At 41.8% G+C, this 16,585-nt stretch overlaps 1 protein-coding gene across 2 annotated transcripts in view; it reads right to left on the bottom strand.

The window, feature by feature from the left end:
• GSDME (gasdermin E) overlaps positions 1–16,585 on the bottom strand; it is a 52,325-nt gene extending 35,740 nt beyond the window's left edge. Inside the window, exons 1-3 of one of the 2 annotated variants that reach the window (XM_019652011.1) lie at positions 16,519–16,585; positions 8,217–8,446; positions 3,937–4,129 (exon numbers count right to left, since the gene is read on the bottom strand). In XM_019652011.1, the coding sequence (XP_019507556.1) occupies positions 3,937–4,129; positions 8,217–8,427 (404 nt within the window). In that variant the 5' untranslated portion in view covers positions 8,428–8,446; positions 16,519–16,585. Of the gene's footprint in view, positions 1–3,936; positions 4,130–8,216; positions 8,447–8,777; positions 8,906–16,518 lie in introns of those variants that run through there. The other variant, XM_019652012.1, reaches the window with a different exon arrangement.

Here is a 16,585-nt window from a genome sequence, read left to right as displayed (position 1 = left end):
CGGCCGAGTGGCGCGATGGTTAAGAACTCGCTTGGGACGCCAGAGGGCCCCGGTTCGGATCCCACATGTGAGGGCCAGTGACACTGCCCTCCACAAAAAAAAAAAAGAAAAAAAAAGAAATTCCAGACTAAAGAATGAGCTCCTTGATCAATTATAAGAAGAAAACTGAGAAACACACAAACATGCAAAGGCTAAATAACATGCTACTAAAGAGTGAATGGATTAACAATGAAATCAAGGAAGAAATCAAAAGACACCTTGAGCCAAATGAAAATAAAAACACAATGATCCAAAATCTAGGGGACACAGCCAAAACAGCTCTAAGAGGAAAATTTATAGCAAACAGGATATCTCAGGAAACAAGAAAAATCTCAAATAAACAATCTAAACTTACAGCTAAAGTAACTAGAAAACGAACAACAAACGGAGCCCAAAGTAAGTAGAAGGAAGGAAACAATAAAGTTGAGAGTGGAAATAAACAAAATAGAGTCTAAAAAAAAACAAACAAAAGAGCAAAGAAACCAAGAGCTGGTTCTTTGAATGATGAACAAAATTGATAAATCTTTAGCCAGACTTATCAAAAAAAAAAAGAGAGAGGGCCCAAATAAATAAAATCAGAAATGAAACAGAAGTAACAGCAAATACTACAGAAATACAAAGGATTATAAGAAAATAACACGAACAAATTACATGCCAACAAATTGGATAAATTTGTTGGATAAATTTCTAGAAACATATCTTCCAGGACTGAATAAAAAAGAAACAGAAAATCTGAACAGATAACTACTAATGAAATCAAATCAGTAATAAAAAATTCCCAACAATTAAAAGCTCCTGATTGGATGCCTTTGCAGGTGAATTTTACCTATCCTTTTCAAACTATTCCAAAAAAATGAAGAGGAGGGAAGGCTCCCAAACTCATTTCACAAAGCCAGCATTATCCTGATACCTAAACCAGGTAAAGGCACTATGAAAAAGGAAATTATAGGCCACTATCCCTGACAAATATAGATGCAAAAATCCTCAACAAAATATTAGAAAACCAAATTCATCAATACATTAAAAAGATCATACACTGTGATCAAGTGGGATTTATTCCTGGGATGCAAGGCTTGTTCAATATCTGCAAATCAATTAATGTGATAAACTGCATAAAGAAAATGACAAATTAAAGACACATGATCATGTCAATAGATGCAGCAAAAGCATTTGACAAAATCCAACGTCCATTTATGACAAAAACTTTCAGCAAAATTGGGATAGAGGAAATGTACCTCAACATAATAAAGCCCATATATGACAAACCCACGGCTAATATTATACTCAACAGGGGAAAACTAAAAGCTTTTTCTTTAAGATCAGGAACAAGACAAGGATGTCCACTTTCACCACTTTTATTCAGTGTAGTATTAGAAGTCCTACCCACAGCAATCAGACAAGAAAAAGAAATAAAAGAAAGAAGTGAAACTGTCATTATTTGCAGATGACATGATACTATATAGAGAGCACACTAAAAAATCCACCAAAAAACTTTTAGAACTGGTAGATGAATTTAGTAAAGTAGGAATATACAAAATTAATATTCAGAAATGGGTTGCATTTTTATACACCAATAATGAACTATTAGAAAGAGGAATTAAGAATACAATCCTGATCGGCCGAGTGGCTCAGTTGGTTAAGCGCTCGCTTGGGAGCACCAGCTCTGAGCCACAGGACTGCGGTTTGGATCCCATATTGAGGACCAGTGACGCTGCACCCTCTACAGCTAAGATGGTGAACAACAGCTCGACCTGGACTGGGCTGCTGTGAGTCGCCGGCATTGGCGTAGGCTGCAGCGGGGCTGCAGTGGGCTCTCGTGAGCTATGTGAGTGGCTGGCAGCCGGTGTGAGCTGCCGTGAGCTGCCGTGAGTGTCCGACCAATGAACGGCGACCAATTGCCTCAGCTGGGAAGAGTGCAATGATCATACCAACATGAGCCAGTGAAGCGAAGTCCTCCACAACTAGACTGAAGAACAAAAGGACAACAGCTTGTCTGTTCCACTTCCCCAATTCCCCAACGCTGTTTCCCTCCCTCAATTCCCCAATAAAATCTTAAAAAAAAGAAAAAAAGAGAAAACAATCCCATTTACAATTGCATCAAAAGGAATACAATATCTAGGAATAAATTTAACAAAGGAGGTAAAAGATCTGTACTTGAAAAACTATAAGACAATAAAGAAATAGAAAAAGACACAAATAAATGGAAGCATATACCATGCTCATGGATAGCAAGAATTAACATGTTAAAATGTCCACTCTACTCAAAGCAATCTATAGATTCAATGCAATCCTTATCAAAATAACAATGGCATTTTTCAGAACTAGGATAAATAATCCCAAAATTTATATGGAACCACAAAAGACCCTAAATAGCTGAAGCTAATCTGTTCGGAAAACTAGACAGATACCTGTAAATTAATGAAACTGGGTCACTTTCTTATACCATATACAAGAATAAACTCAAAATGGATTTTATTTTGGAAAGACTTAAATATAAGCCCCCAAGCCATATAACTCCTAGAAGAAAACATAGGCAGTAAACTCTTTGACACTGCTCTTAGTAATATTTTTTCACTATGTCTCCTCAGGCAAGGGAAACAAAACAAAAAATAAGCAAACGTGACTATATCAAATGAAAAAGTTTTTGCACGGCAAAGGAAACCATCAAAAAAAACAAAAAGACAACCTACTGAATGGGAGAAGACATTTGCCAATGATACATCCAGTAAGGGGTTAATATCTACAACATATAAGAAACTCATACAACTCAACACCAAAAATACAAACAAATAATCCAATCAAAAAATGGGCAGAAGACCTAAATAGACATTTCTCCAAAGAAAACATACACATGGCCAATAGACATATGAAAAGATGCTCAACATCACTAATCATCAGAGAAATGCAAATTAAAACCACAATGAGAAATCACCTCACATCTCTCAGAATGGCCATCATCAATAAATCAATAAACAACAAGGGTTGGCAAGGATGTGGAGAAAAGGGAACCTCGTGCACTGTTGGTGGGATTGCAAATTGGTGCAGCCACTATGGAAAATGGTTTGGAGGTTCCTCAAAAAATTAAAAATAGAACTACCTTATGACCCAGCAATTCCACCTCTGGGTATTTATCTGAAGAAATCCTAAACACTAATTTGAAAAGGCATATGCACCCCTATGATCATTTCAGCACTATTTACAATAGCTAAGATATGGAAGCAACCCAAATGCCCATCAATAGATGAATGGATAAAGGTGTGGTACATATATACAATGGAATATTACTTGGCCATTGTATCTGCCATGAAATCTGCCATTTGCAATGACAGGAATGGACCTAGAGGGTATTATGCTAAGTGAAGTAAGTCAAAGAAAGACAAATACCATCTGATTTCACTTGTATGTGGAATCTAAAAAACAAATAAGTGAACAAACAAAACAAAAACAAAATCGTAGATACAGAGATAAATTGATGGTTGCCAGATGGGAGGTGCGTTGAGGGGGCTGGATGAAAAAGAGGAAGGGATTAAGATGTACAAATTGCCAGTCATAAAAACAGTCAAAGGGATGTTAAGTGCACCCAGGGAATGTAGTCAATAACATTGTATTAACTATATGTGCTGTCAGATGGGTACTAGACTTATTGGGATGATCACTTTGTAAGTTATATAAAGGTCTAACCATTATGTTGTACATCTGAAAATAATATAATATTGTATGTCAGCTGTAATTGAAATAAAAAAAAAAGAACAAGCTCCTCATAAAGTTTAAGCACAACGGGAATTCCATGTTTGCTCATTTGCTAAGTAAGTTCCCATTGGCCACCCTTTTAACAAAAATCCAACTTTAAATGTGAGGTGTTTCAAAATCCAAAATGCCAAACCAAATTCTCCTTACCTGTCAACGGCATTTCTGAGGAGCTGCTGCAAGTCCACCTCCTGCTTCCTCAGGCTTCCAAACGAAGACTGACTCTCCACGAGGCCTTTGCCTCCGACATTCATCTTCACCTTCCCCAGTGCCGTCTCTATGGTCCCACTCACATGGTTTTCAAACTTGCCCTCGTATTTCACAAAGTCTGACTCCACGACCACTGGCGTGAATGAGACATACAAGGGAATCTGATGAGCATACGGCCACCTCTGTGCCTCAGGTCACCTAGCTTTCCAATCCTGTGGAGATTCATGGGAAACAGGAGGCTTGCATTCAAAATTGGAAGCGGGCAGCTATGCTGCATGTATGGGCAAAAGGAAATGGACCGGGCACACCTGGGCGCTGACTGAGAGCACGGTATGAACTGGTGGCCAGGAACTTTACTGGGTGCTTTTTTTTTTTGTTTTTTCTTCATCTTTCAATTCTAATATATACATATACAGAAAAGTGCACAAATAGTATCTGTAGAGTTTAATGAATAATTTTAAAGCAAACATCTTTTTAACCACTACCCAGGTGAAGAAATATACAATTTTAAATGTGTGTGTTTCTAGGGTGAAGGGACTAGACAAAGATGACACCTAAACAGAGAGAAAATAGTAGACCCCGCCCAGGACACACACTCAAGCGGCCTGCATTCCTCAGTATCTGGCAGGTCAGCCACCGGGACCAGTCCTTGGGCATCTTCCCTTCCCACCCACCAGTCTTGGAGAACATTCACCTGGCTGTCATTACCATCTCCCTGCAAATAATTCCCCTCCCAGGCTTACCTGTTTATGTCTGACCTCTACCCGGTCATTCGATTCCTTGTCATGCAATTTCTTATCTCTGCCTTCCTGACACAGTCAGTAGGCATGCTCTCCCTCCCTCCGACACCATCCTGGAACACACAAGCTCCAGGCTCTCCATTCTTCCTGGCTTCCCAAACACTCGGGAAGATGCTACCACCCCCCTGGTGTCCCAGCTTCCATCAAGTCTCCTGGGAATTGCCATGTTCCTCACCTGGCCATATCCAGATGATTGCTACAGACTGACTGCCTTCGAGATCTGCCCTTTTGATCTGAACACTAAAGATAAATATCAGATGATCTCATACATGAACTGTCAGCCTTCTCATGTCTCCAGGTTTGTACTGTTCAGATTTTTAATCACACTGAATACCACCATAAAAAACAGTTTCAGTCATCATCACTCAGCAATAGACATTGAGAGTCTCTTAGGAACTTCACACTTGGTGTTTTCTGTTTCCCTGACCCAAGGCTCTCCTGAGACCCGGGTGTGACTTCACAAGGGATTCAAATCCACTCGGAGTCTGAAAGGCTTCTTTCTTTCCGTTCGCATACTGCTTCCAACACCAGTATTTCTCTCCCTCCAGTCAAGAAAACCCATTCCTCTGGGCCAGCTGAGTGGTGCGTTGGTTGAGTTGGCTTGGGACGCCAGCTCTGAGCAGCAGGGCCCCGATTCGGGTCCCAGATGAGGACCAGTGACACTGAGCCCCCTATAGCTAAGATGGTGACCAACAGCTCAACCTGGAGCTCGGCTGCTGTGAGTCACTGGCGACAGTGCAGGCTGCAGTGGGGCTGGCCGGCAGCTGGCGTGAGCTTTCATGAGCTGCCGTGAGCTGCCGCGAGCAGCCATCCAATGGCTGGCGAGTGACTGCCTCACCCAAGAAGAACGCAATGATAATACCAACACGGGCCAGTGAAGTGACATCCTCCACAACTAGACTGAAGAACAAAAGGACAGCAACTTGTCTGTTCCCCTTCCCTGATTCTCCAATAAAATCTTTAAAAAAAAAAAAAAAAGAAAACCCATTCCTAAACCAAGGTTAATGAGACTCAGTTGTCATTCATTATATTTCCCATTTACAAAGTAAAGAATCATCTCCACCACGTCCACCAGAAATAGGAAGCCTGTGAAAATGTCCCAACTCAAACCTTTTCCCATTCACATCTTGTGAATTACAAACACTCTGGGAAATACTTTGGAAAGCAGCATAGATAGAGCAGTGTTAAGAGCTCATGATTTTATCATGACTCGAATACTCCTACCTAGGAGACCTTGGGCAACATTCACCTCCCTGAACCTCAGGTTTACCACATATAATTTGGAGATATTGATAACCCCTGCTAATGGATTCTGTTTCAAGTCCATGTATGTAAAAAGAAAGTAAAACAGAGCCTGGCACATAGCCAGGGATCAACCCATCCACTGGGTTTAAGCCAGAACAGCGTCATTTCTGATAAACAGGGCAGTCCTAGGTAGTGCTACACAGACAGAGATTCTACCTTCAGGTCACAGTTCTGGCCTCAGTCAGGTTATTGCCACTCCTGGAAACTCTGTCCCTAAGACAGAGGACAACCAACGCTGTATAATCCAAAAAGCCACTCTAGACACCTCCAGAAAAGATGTCATCTGGGCACACTTCTGCCTCATGTCATCAGCTGCTGCTGGCAGAAGGGAATGAGTGAGGAAACCAGCAGGCTATGGTCGGACTGTCAACAATCAAGTCACTATCCCTCCAACCTTCACACCCCCTGGGCAACACAGATACTCCAGTGTGTCGGGAGAGCCAAAAACTTTAAAAGGTGAAGTGTCCTTAATCCGCTCAGCAGACAAAATAAAGGGCATCTCTCATCACAGCCCTAACATCAACAGGTGAGCTCTGGCCTCAGACGGTTAGCACACTGGGGGCTTCTTCATTGGCAGTGACTACAAGTGACCTCATCCATCCAATGCGAGTCTTCATGAACGTTCAGGACACCACAAAAGAGGTGCTTCAACAGCACAGAGCAGTGAAATTGCAATTACTCAGGAGTCTGTGGCCTATTCTGTGAATTTTTTTCTCTTGTCCCTCAATAGAAGTTCTATTAGCAATCCAGCAGTTGCGGGGAGAGAACATAAAATGAATATTAATTCATTTGCCCATTGCTTGACAGCTCTGATAATGAGTCTAGCTGAAGAAAACACAGGCTACAATGCTAGTCTAAAAGAAAGTTTGAGTTGACAAATTATCTCCTCTCTCTCTTTTCCCTTTTAATGGAGATGCAATCACAAAGTTACAGAGATGTAAAGCTGAAAGAAGACGCGGACAACACTTAGTCCAATAATTAACAGGTGATGCTACTTTCACATATCATCATGTTCTGAAAAGTACTGTAGTAATGAGTACCAAAAGTCTTCAAAAGTTCCTAACTTCTGGTCCAGTAATTCCATCTGCAAAAGTGCTAAGACAATTGCTTAAAGGAAAACCAAAAACAACAAAAATTTAGACAGACATGTTTACTGCAGCCTTATCTATAAAGCATTAAATTGGGACGGTTAAGCAAACGAAGATGCATACATACAAAGAAATATTATGTGTTTATCAAAAGCTGTGTTAAAAATAGTTAAAGCTATGAAGGAAAACTTATATAAGGTGAAATAAAAAAATAAGGAGTATATAAAAATTACATGTATTATGTTTCCAATTTTGTTTACAAAAAATTAGATGCAGAGAAAAAAAAAAGACTGTCATTCAAGTACTAATGGGAATTAATACTTGGTAGTTTTGTTGATTTATCTTCTACATGCCTTTCTATATTTTATAAATACTCCACTGTAATAATAATGAGTCTGACTCCATTTTTGATATTTGACTGCTGACTGTTTTCAAGCCTCTTCCCTTGCTGTTACCCATGTGGGCAAGCTGGTAAGAAACCCAAGTGTTCCCTCCATTGGCACCAGCAGGAAATTCAAACCTTGCAAGCCTCACTCAGCCCCCAATCAGGACCCTCACCCCACCTCCTCATCACAGTGAAAGCTGAGCCCATCTCCTTATCCCCGCTTCTCTCCAGCTATTTTTGGGCCAGCTTGGGAGCCTGCCACGCTCTCCACAGAAAGCTTCATTATGTGACTAATACAACATGCCACACCCTCCTGATGGGTAGGTGCCATCATCAACCTCAACAGCGAACCAGATTTGGAGAGGTAGATCCATCCCACTGATGCTGAATGGCCATATCTACAATGGGTATGTCTTACTTTTATACCCCCAAATTTAACAGTATTTTTTAAAGATTAAGCTATAACTTTTAATGGCAGGCATACAGAATTTTGTTCATTTTAAGAATACTTTTAAGACTGTAGGCAAAGAAACAGGAGAAGTCATTATAAGGCATCATCTTATAATCACTCAAGACAACATGTGTCTAGAAGAATCATCTTCTGCCCTGGGACTAATTATAGAATATAGCAAATAAACATACCTGGACTCAGGAATTGGTCTTCTGTGAGCACATCTGCAAGGGAGACTGATAAAAACTGGTACTTGGGTCTCTGCCAACACCAGAATCTCTTTTTTTTGGTCACCAGACTTAGAAGTTGTAACTTATCAGAGTCATTCAAGTTTGATACTGCAATCAGGTTGCCTTCGGCATCAACTTCTTTAAGAAAATTCCTTGTGGCTTTGGCAAACATTTTGAGAGCCCTGGATTACCTGAAAAAAAATAATGTTACCCTCAAATTAAATAAGAAGTCATTATTTCATGACATGTTTTTTCTAAAATTACCTTATTTCTCCCTAGTCTTGATCAATATACATGAAAGAATACTTTCTGTCTAGAAAAGCCTCTAGCTTGAGTTCAATAGATGACAAAGAAATCAAACTGAAACACTAAAAGAGAAACGCATATGTGTATAAGTCAGGATAGGTGAGGTTATGCTTCAAAAGCAAATAAGTTACAAAACTTAGTGACTCATAACAATGAAGGTTTATTTATTGCTCACACTACACGTTCAATACAGGAGGGCAGGAGAGCTTTACTCATCATACTCATTCAGAGATCCAGACTGAAGGGGCAGCCAGCATCTTGAACATTGTCAGTCATCGTCCAACAGGGAAGAGAGCTCTAGAAAGTCTCACACCAGCAGTGAAATGCCCTGGCCCCAAAATGACACACATCATGTCCACTCACAATCTGTCAGAGCTAGTCACACAGCCTCAGCCAACCATCATGGCGAGGAAATGCAATCCCACCAAGTATCTGGAAGGTACCGGGGAATCATTGTTGGAAAACACACTGGCTACCCCAATTTGCATCTTACTCATTACCACTTCTTTGAAGGGTCAAATGTGCTTTTTCTCTACATTGTGTGATTTTCCCTTGTCATAAATGCAAATTAACTAGCTATTATAACTTTTTAACCCAGAAATGATTTCCCAGTCACTCTACAGCTGTAAGAAAAAAAAAAAGAGACACATGGAAGATATAAAAATACTAGATTCCATGAACTAAGTACAGACCATTCAATAAATAGTGCTAGAACAACTGGCTAATCATCTGGAAAAAAATAAAGTCAGATCCTGACCTCAGGCCATACACATAAGCAAATTCTCAATGGATTAGTTGGTTTTTGAGGGAAAATGAAACCATAAAAGCACTAGAAGAGAAATACAGACTAATATCTGTATAATTGCAGGATGAGAAAGGCCTTTAGGAAGACAAATGAAAAACTGAAAAATACACTTGTAATATTTATAACAAAGATTTAGAATACTTTATATATAAAAAAACTTTTACAAAGGAAGTTTTTAAAATACTGTAGTAGAAACATGAGCAAAGGTTATAAACAATTCACATAATTGACATAAAGTACACATAGTCATATATGTGTATAAATACGTACCTATGTGTACACACACGAATATACACATCTATAATCATTATTACTCATAAAAAGCACAAACTAAAATAAGATTTTTTTAAAACTATCTATGGCCAAAGGTTAAAATGTCTAATGGACAAGAACTGTGTTTTATTTGTATTTGTACTCTGGGGTCTAGCAGTCATATAGATAATAAAATTATAGAGGGTGAGCTGGGAATAATCTTGGACATTAGCTAGTTCACCCCACATTAAGATGAATCTGCTTTAGAGAATCAGAAAACATTTGTCTTACCTGTCACTAGTTCTTCTCTAAAGTACCTTTTCTTATATTATGTAGCTACCTACCCCTGTTCTTGTATATTAACAATAAGAATGAACATTTAAGGAAGGGATTCTAAAACATGAAAATAGCTTTTTTCCTGATAAACAGTGAAAAAGGAGAAACCAAGGAAAACTAAGTACTATGCTCAGGCTTTCATCTCTAATTAACCTCTCACTATACTAAACATAAGGATTTTACATGCAAAGGAGCATTCATTTGTTCATTGAAACATTTATTAAATCATTCATTAATTATTCTTCAGTACCTACTATATCCAGGTACCATTTTTAAGCACTTAAGATATGGAGACAAAAAGTAGTCTCTGTCCTTAATAAGCTACAAATTTGGTGGCCAGATGGAGAAATAAGCGGTCAAGTTTTAGGCTAGATATTGACACAGATTGCGACAAGGAATGAACTAAGAAAAAGGCATCTAAATCCAACTGGAGAGAACACAGGGTCACAGAAGTCAGCAGCATTGAGCTGCATTTTGTGGGCTAGGTAGAAGAAGGCAGGCAACGAGCACTGTGAGGGGTACTCTAGCTGACCAGCCACAATTCTAAAAGCCCAGAGTTTGCAAAAGGTGACAGAAGGGTGGGGGAGATAGTGCAAGGCAAGATTTGTGACCAGCAAGCTCATGACGTGCAGGAGACATCGTTTTGTGTTGCGGTACCCATCACCACTTCCTTCACAGACCTGTAATTGCTTTTCAAGCTCTGAGACTGGCTCCTGCACTTGGGTGCAGGGTTCTAGAGTGGGGTAGGGCGAAGGACAAGAATGAGGAGGCCTCTGCCCAGGTCTGTGGAGGACAGACTGTCCCATGACGAGACTGCTGCTGGACCTTTGGGCTAGACAGAGATTGCTTCCCATTGACACCCTCTGAGACTGTCTGATTGTAATGGATACTTTTCTTCTGACACAAACCAGTGCCTCTCCCTTGTGTCTTATAGGTGCTCTTTCCTGGAACCGGCCATTGTTTTGACCGGGCAAGCATGGAAGGCATTTTCCTGCACCTGGGACGAGGCGCATACCAATTCCCCCTCCATCCTACCCTGTTCTATATAATTCTTTGGCGCCTGCCACGTGACCTGGAGGATATCCACTTTGTCTTGCAGCCGGCCCAAGACGTGTCTCGTAAGTTTCCCTTAATAAACTCTGTAAATTGACAGACTGGAGTGGCCTGTCTCCTTCTTCAGTCTGTCTCTGCCCTCTGCTTATAGAAATAGGTCTTTCAGTCTAGGGGTTTTTCCCTGGGTCTGCACATACCAACACGGTCCTGAAGACCCATGCCTCTCCTACTGGGAGCCAAGGGGGCAGGAGCCATTGGAGGGGTTGGATACGTAGCGATGTGACCAGAGTGGTCACTTAAAAAGAGTTTCTGGAAGCAAAATAGAAAACGAGCCAGAAGGGAACACGATTAGAGATGGGCAACAAATGATGCTGCTGACCTCCGCCAGTAGCATAAGGATAGAAAAGGTGCTTGTTGGTGGTTTCTCCAGAATCTAGTTGGACGTGAGGGTGGTAACGAAAGAGAGGGGACTCCCTAGGATGGCCTCCAGGTAGCTCAGGTGTGGGCTGGCTGATGAGATGGAGATGTCAGTTAGCAAGGGAGGAGATTCGGGAAGCAGCAGAGGGGTAGGGAATAATAAGACAGTAACTGCTGACAGCGTATCTAGAATAAGGTGCAAGATTTATTTTGCCAAACACAGGGAAAGAACTTTTAACAAAATAAGGTCTCCCCAGTGACCTGTGGGAATTCACCTTGCTTGTCCAAAAGACGAGCTGAAACAGAACGTGCCTCAGCTTATCATTGGTATCAGGATGTCTATTTTTATGGTTTCTCGTCTTTTCTGGGACAACCTGAAAGGAAGTTCACTAACTTGCCTTCAGATCAAACGGGTTCCTGAGGAAGCAAAATCAGATTTGCCATTAAAAAACATAAAACCCATCTGTTGTGGATGGCAAAGCCTTGGTAATGACACCAATTCTCTCCAGCGGGATTAGAGGCAAAAGAAAAAAAAATCCTAAATTAATTTCATTTTTTTTTCCACCTAACATCAAACATAGCCGATTTGTCTTCTTGACATGATAGGTTGAGTTAGGAAGGGTTAATGGAAATGGCTATTGCTTTGTAGATTTTTAATAAAATCAAGCTTATTCAATCAAGGAACTCTTTGAGAATGTTCTCCTTGTGGAGTTAAATTAGAAGTTGCTTTTGTATTATTGTATCGGAATATATAATATATTTACATGGCTTAAATATCTAAACTGTGTAAAAAGATAGACATCAAGAAATCCCACCCCTACCCAGGTCCCATTTACTCTTTCACCCCTCTCCCCTTCAGGTATATTACCTTCATGTTTCTTTATACAAATACCAGTAAAAAGGAGTCAACACACTGTTCTACACCTTGCCTTCTGTCATGTAGCAATATATCCTGGAGATCTTTCCATGTTAGTATCCTTTTTATAGCTGCATAATACTCCACCATGTAGATGTACCTTTGTTTATTTAATCTGCCCCGTATTGCGGATTACTCAGGTGATTTCTAAATTTTTGCTATTAGAAAAATTCCACATTAAATACTCCTAAACATAGGTCTTCTCTATACATGGGCAAGAGTTACACAAAGGGACATTTCTAGAAGAGGAATTGCTAGATCAATGGGTAAATGTAGGTATGATTTACAGGTTGTGCCATGTTGCAGTCTCACCAATAAGATATGAAAGTGTAAGTCTCAGCAATAGAGTGTGTTATCAGGCTTGTATTTTTGTCAGTCTCATAGGTGAGAAACGGTGTCTCGGTATAGTTTTTTTTTTTTTTTTAGCTGAGCCACCCTGCCACCTGTTGGCAGCTCAGCGGCTGCTCAGCTCGGGCCAGGACTCGAACTGTTGTTGCTCAGAGCTCAAACTCTTGAGCGAGCTCTTAACCAACTGAGTCACTCGGCCGGCCCCCTTGGTATAGTTTTAAGTTCTGTTATTTTAGTATAAATGAAATCAAGCATCTTTTGCTTAAAGCCTTTCATATTTCCTTTTCTTAACTGTGTTGTTGGCATATTTTCTATTGTTTCTGGGGTCTTTTTTTTTCTTTATTTCTAGTAACTTTTGATATAATAGATAAGGCAAGATATAAACTAGAAATTTAAGCAAGAGTTTATCGTGTGGCATTGGGAGACAATGAGCTGCTATACCGTCTCAGACATCTAAAGTAACTGTCTAGCCAGGAAAAGTTAAATAAAATGCACAGGGCCAACCGAAGCATCTAGAACCCACGCTGCCTGACACAGACAAGCACAACAATATCTCAGTTAACCAGAAGTCAGACTTCAGATTCATATTTCCAGAATGCTGCAACCTAGAAGTAGATGAAAATGGGCTCATGAGAGGCCTAGCTCAAAATTCTCTTGACCAAAACCCCACTGCATTTCACAGCTGTTCTACCACTGATCCTGAGCTCTCACACAGGGCCTTAAGAATTCTATTAGTGGGGCAGCTGGGTGGCTCAGTTGGTTAGAGCGTCTGCTCTGAACAACAAGGTTGCCGGTTTGATTCCCGCATGGAATGGTGGGATGCGACCCCCTGCAACTAGAGTGAAAACGGTGACTGGACTTGGAGCTAAGCTGCACCTTCCACAACTAGATTGAAAACAATGACTTGACTTGGAGCTGATGGGTCCTGGAAAAAAACACACTGTTCCCCAATAAAGTTTAAAGAAAAAAAAAAGAATTCTATTAGCAAACAGTCCCTATTCACCTGCCTACGGGGCTTCCCAAAGCAGAACTCAGAGAGCCAAAGTGAATGTGGTCAGGATATGCAAGCGTAAATCAGACTCCTGGACAAGAGATCTTGAAGGACAAGATCAAGAAACCAAGACAAAGACAAAGTCAGAAAAGCACATGGCCACTGGCTCCTGGGAGCAAAGAATCCTAAAAATGGTTGCCAAGGTAATAATTGCATGAGAAGATACTATCATCCCTAGTGTCCACTCTTAAGACTGATTCAGAGTGATGGGATTTTCAAATCTTTGAGTTGGAAAGGACCCAGTTCTTTCTCACACCCAAATCAAGCTTCTTCTCGGGAGCAGCTCTGGCTGATCACCGGGCCTCTGCTTGAATAGTTCTAGGGGAGAAACCTCAACATCAAAATAAACTAGATCGAGAGAGAGAGGCAAATGTATGTTGAGTACGAGCTATGTGCCAGGCACTGGGCTAAATCCTCTCTATACATTTCCTCATTGAATCTTCACAACAACCCTGAGCAGGAAACTGTCCACATTTTATAGATGTGGAAACTGAAGTACAAAAATGTTAAGTAACTTGCCCAAGGTTATAAGAAAAAAAAAGCAGCAGCCCTGACATCTGGAAGCTGGTCTGGTACCGTCGGCTAGCCCTGGCGTTGCTAGACACTGGCCTGGAGCGCTCTTGGTGAACATGAAGGTCACAGAACATAAACATGAGGCAAGGCCACTCCAGTCATGACAAATTAAGACAAAAACAAGACCTCTCAGAATCTTGTCTGACCACAGACAAAATATGAACATTGTCCAAACCACAAACATGACCAAACACCCCCACCACCACCAACAACAACCCTGGCAAATGAAGGACTAATGCTTCTTGGCCAACCACAGCTGTAGCCTCCCCTCTTTTTAGACAAGATTTGTGAAGATACTCAATACAATTTCCCCCGCTTCCTGACAGCATCCAATCCTAGCAGCATCTAACAGAGCCAAGTCCTGTTTCCTTAAGGTCTCCCCAGAATTGCCTACAAGCCCAAATACTTTAACTCCTTTCTGACACCCACTTACTGAGACCCTCTGGGGTTCCCCACGGTGTGAGGTCTCTCCCTCAGTGCCAGAAGCAACAAACCCAACTTGTTCAACTCTGAATACATTCCTGAAGGTCTTTGACTAGAGGGCATTGAATGTCACATTAGAGAATTAATGCTGAGCTCAGACTCCAACCAAAGTCCACCTGCCTCCCAAGCCTAGCACTGACCACCCTGCTCTGTTGATTCCCAAGTCAATTTTTTGCTTTGTTTTGTTTTTTTAATCTGGGCTACAAATGATTCATTCTGTAAACTAAGAAAGCGTGCTCGAAAGGGTAAGCTTCAGTTATGGTGAAAGCAAAAATCCTGGCTGGGGAGCACGCTATTTCCTCACTACCCAGGGAAAGGAGACATTTCTATACGTGTCTTACAGTCAACAACTTCAGCACATTTTGAATTATTTTCAGTTTCCCAAATAACAAAGTGAAATTGAGTCTATTCAATTAAAACAGAGGTGTCATCCTTTTATATCTTCTGGTGCTTATAGCCCAGTGCCTGTGCTCATTTTTATAATAAGAAGACAAATTGAAGACCAGGTACTCTATCATTTCTTTCTAAAATGAAAATCAGTGTGTGAAATAATAATAATAATAATAATAATAATAATAATAATAATAATAAAAATGATGGTCAAAAGACAGGCATGAGCTTGAAGAAGGAGCTGGCCAAGGCTTTGAGGAAGTGGAGTGGATAACAGACAAGAGACTGATTAAGAATAAAGAACCCACTGGTCCCCTTAAGGGTTCACAAAGAAGAAAAAGAAAAGCACTTCTGGAAATTATCAGGCCTCCTCTTAAAGCAGGTGAGCAAAGGGGCAGTAGCTGGGGGTTTGGACTGCATTTCTCAGATCTCTCTAATTGTCTAGGCTCAACTTCTCCCTCCCGGCTACCTTCCTTTATCAGAAGAGCTCATTGGTGGTGGATTTTGAAAAGGATTCATTTAATTTATTCAGCTGCTTCTCTGACTTCACAGCACCCACTGACTCATCATCTGTCTATCTGACCCTTGAGGGCAGCGATGTCAAAACATGCATCCCTCTCACCATCCCATTCACTCCCTTGAGCACAGAAGGCTGTCAACGAGTGATTTTATTTTTTTTTTAAACACGCTACAACAAACGCCCTCCTAAGAGCCGCAGGCTTCTAGTCTTCCGCTCTCAGGTACGGATGACAAGAGGGCTCTGGGCAGAGTCTGGGGTCCACACGTTAAGGCCCCAGGAGCCAGGCGGGCAGCTGTGATGTCATCCCACCCCAGGTCAAGAACACCCAGGGGGCGTCTGGCCTCCTGCCCATCCCGGATGCAGGTGGCATGGCTCATTCAGGTGCAGAGAGACTGAATTTCACATCGGCTCGGGCCTTTCCCGCACACAAGCCACCCCCAGGCGGGGAAAGCCTCAGACACCCAGGGAAGAAACCAGAACAAAGAATGGAGTGGGGAGGGGGTGGTGACAGGGGAAGACAGAGGTACCAGCTGCCCTTGCAACAGCCAGGGAAGGAAGTGGCAGCGGGAGGGGGGGGGGAGAAAGGGAGATGGGAAGATGCGGGGGTGCTCACAGGAGTGGACTGAGAAGCGGGGAGAGGAGGGGCGCGACGCGGACAGCTGTCCAGCTACAGGCAGCCGACCGTTCCGCCTCCCTTAAGAGGGAGAGCGGGAGGGGTGTCCCTGAGAGGCAGGAACCACACGGACGTGCTCCCGCGGCGGGACGCCCTCATGGAGCACAGCAGCAGCCGCAGCGGAGCCTGCCCGCACTTACCTCCCGCGCCGGCCGGAGTGGAAGATGTCCCGGGAGGCGGGCTGGGGGCGGGGGTTTGGGGCGGAGG

The sequence above is a fragment of the Hipposideros armiger genome, unplaced genomic scaffold, assembly GCF_001890085.2.
Source record: "Hipposideros armiger isolate ML-2016 unplaced genomic scaffold, ASM189008v1 scaffold_171, whole genome shotgun sequence".
Taxonomy (NCBI): Eukaryota; Metazoa; Chordata; class Mammalia; order Chiroptera; family Hipposideridae; genus Hipposideros; species Hipposideros armiger.
This window is presented reverse-complemented; position numbering and strand designations above follow the sequence as displayed.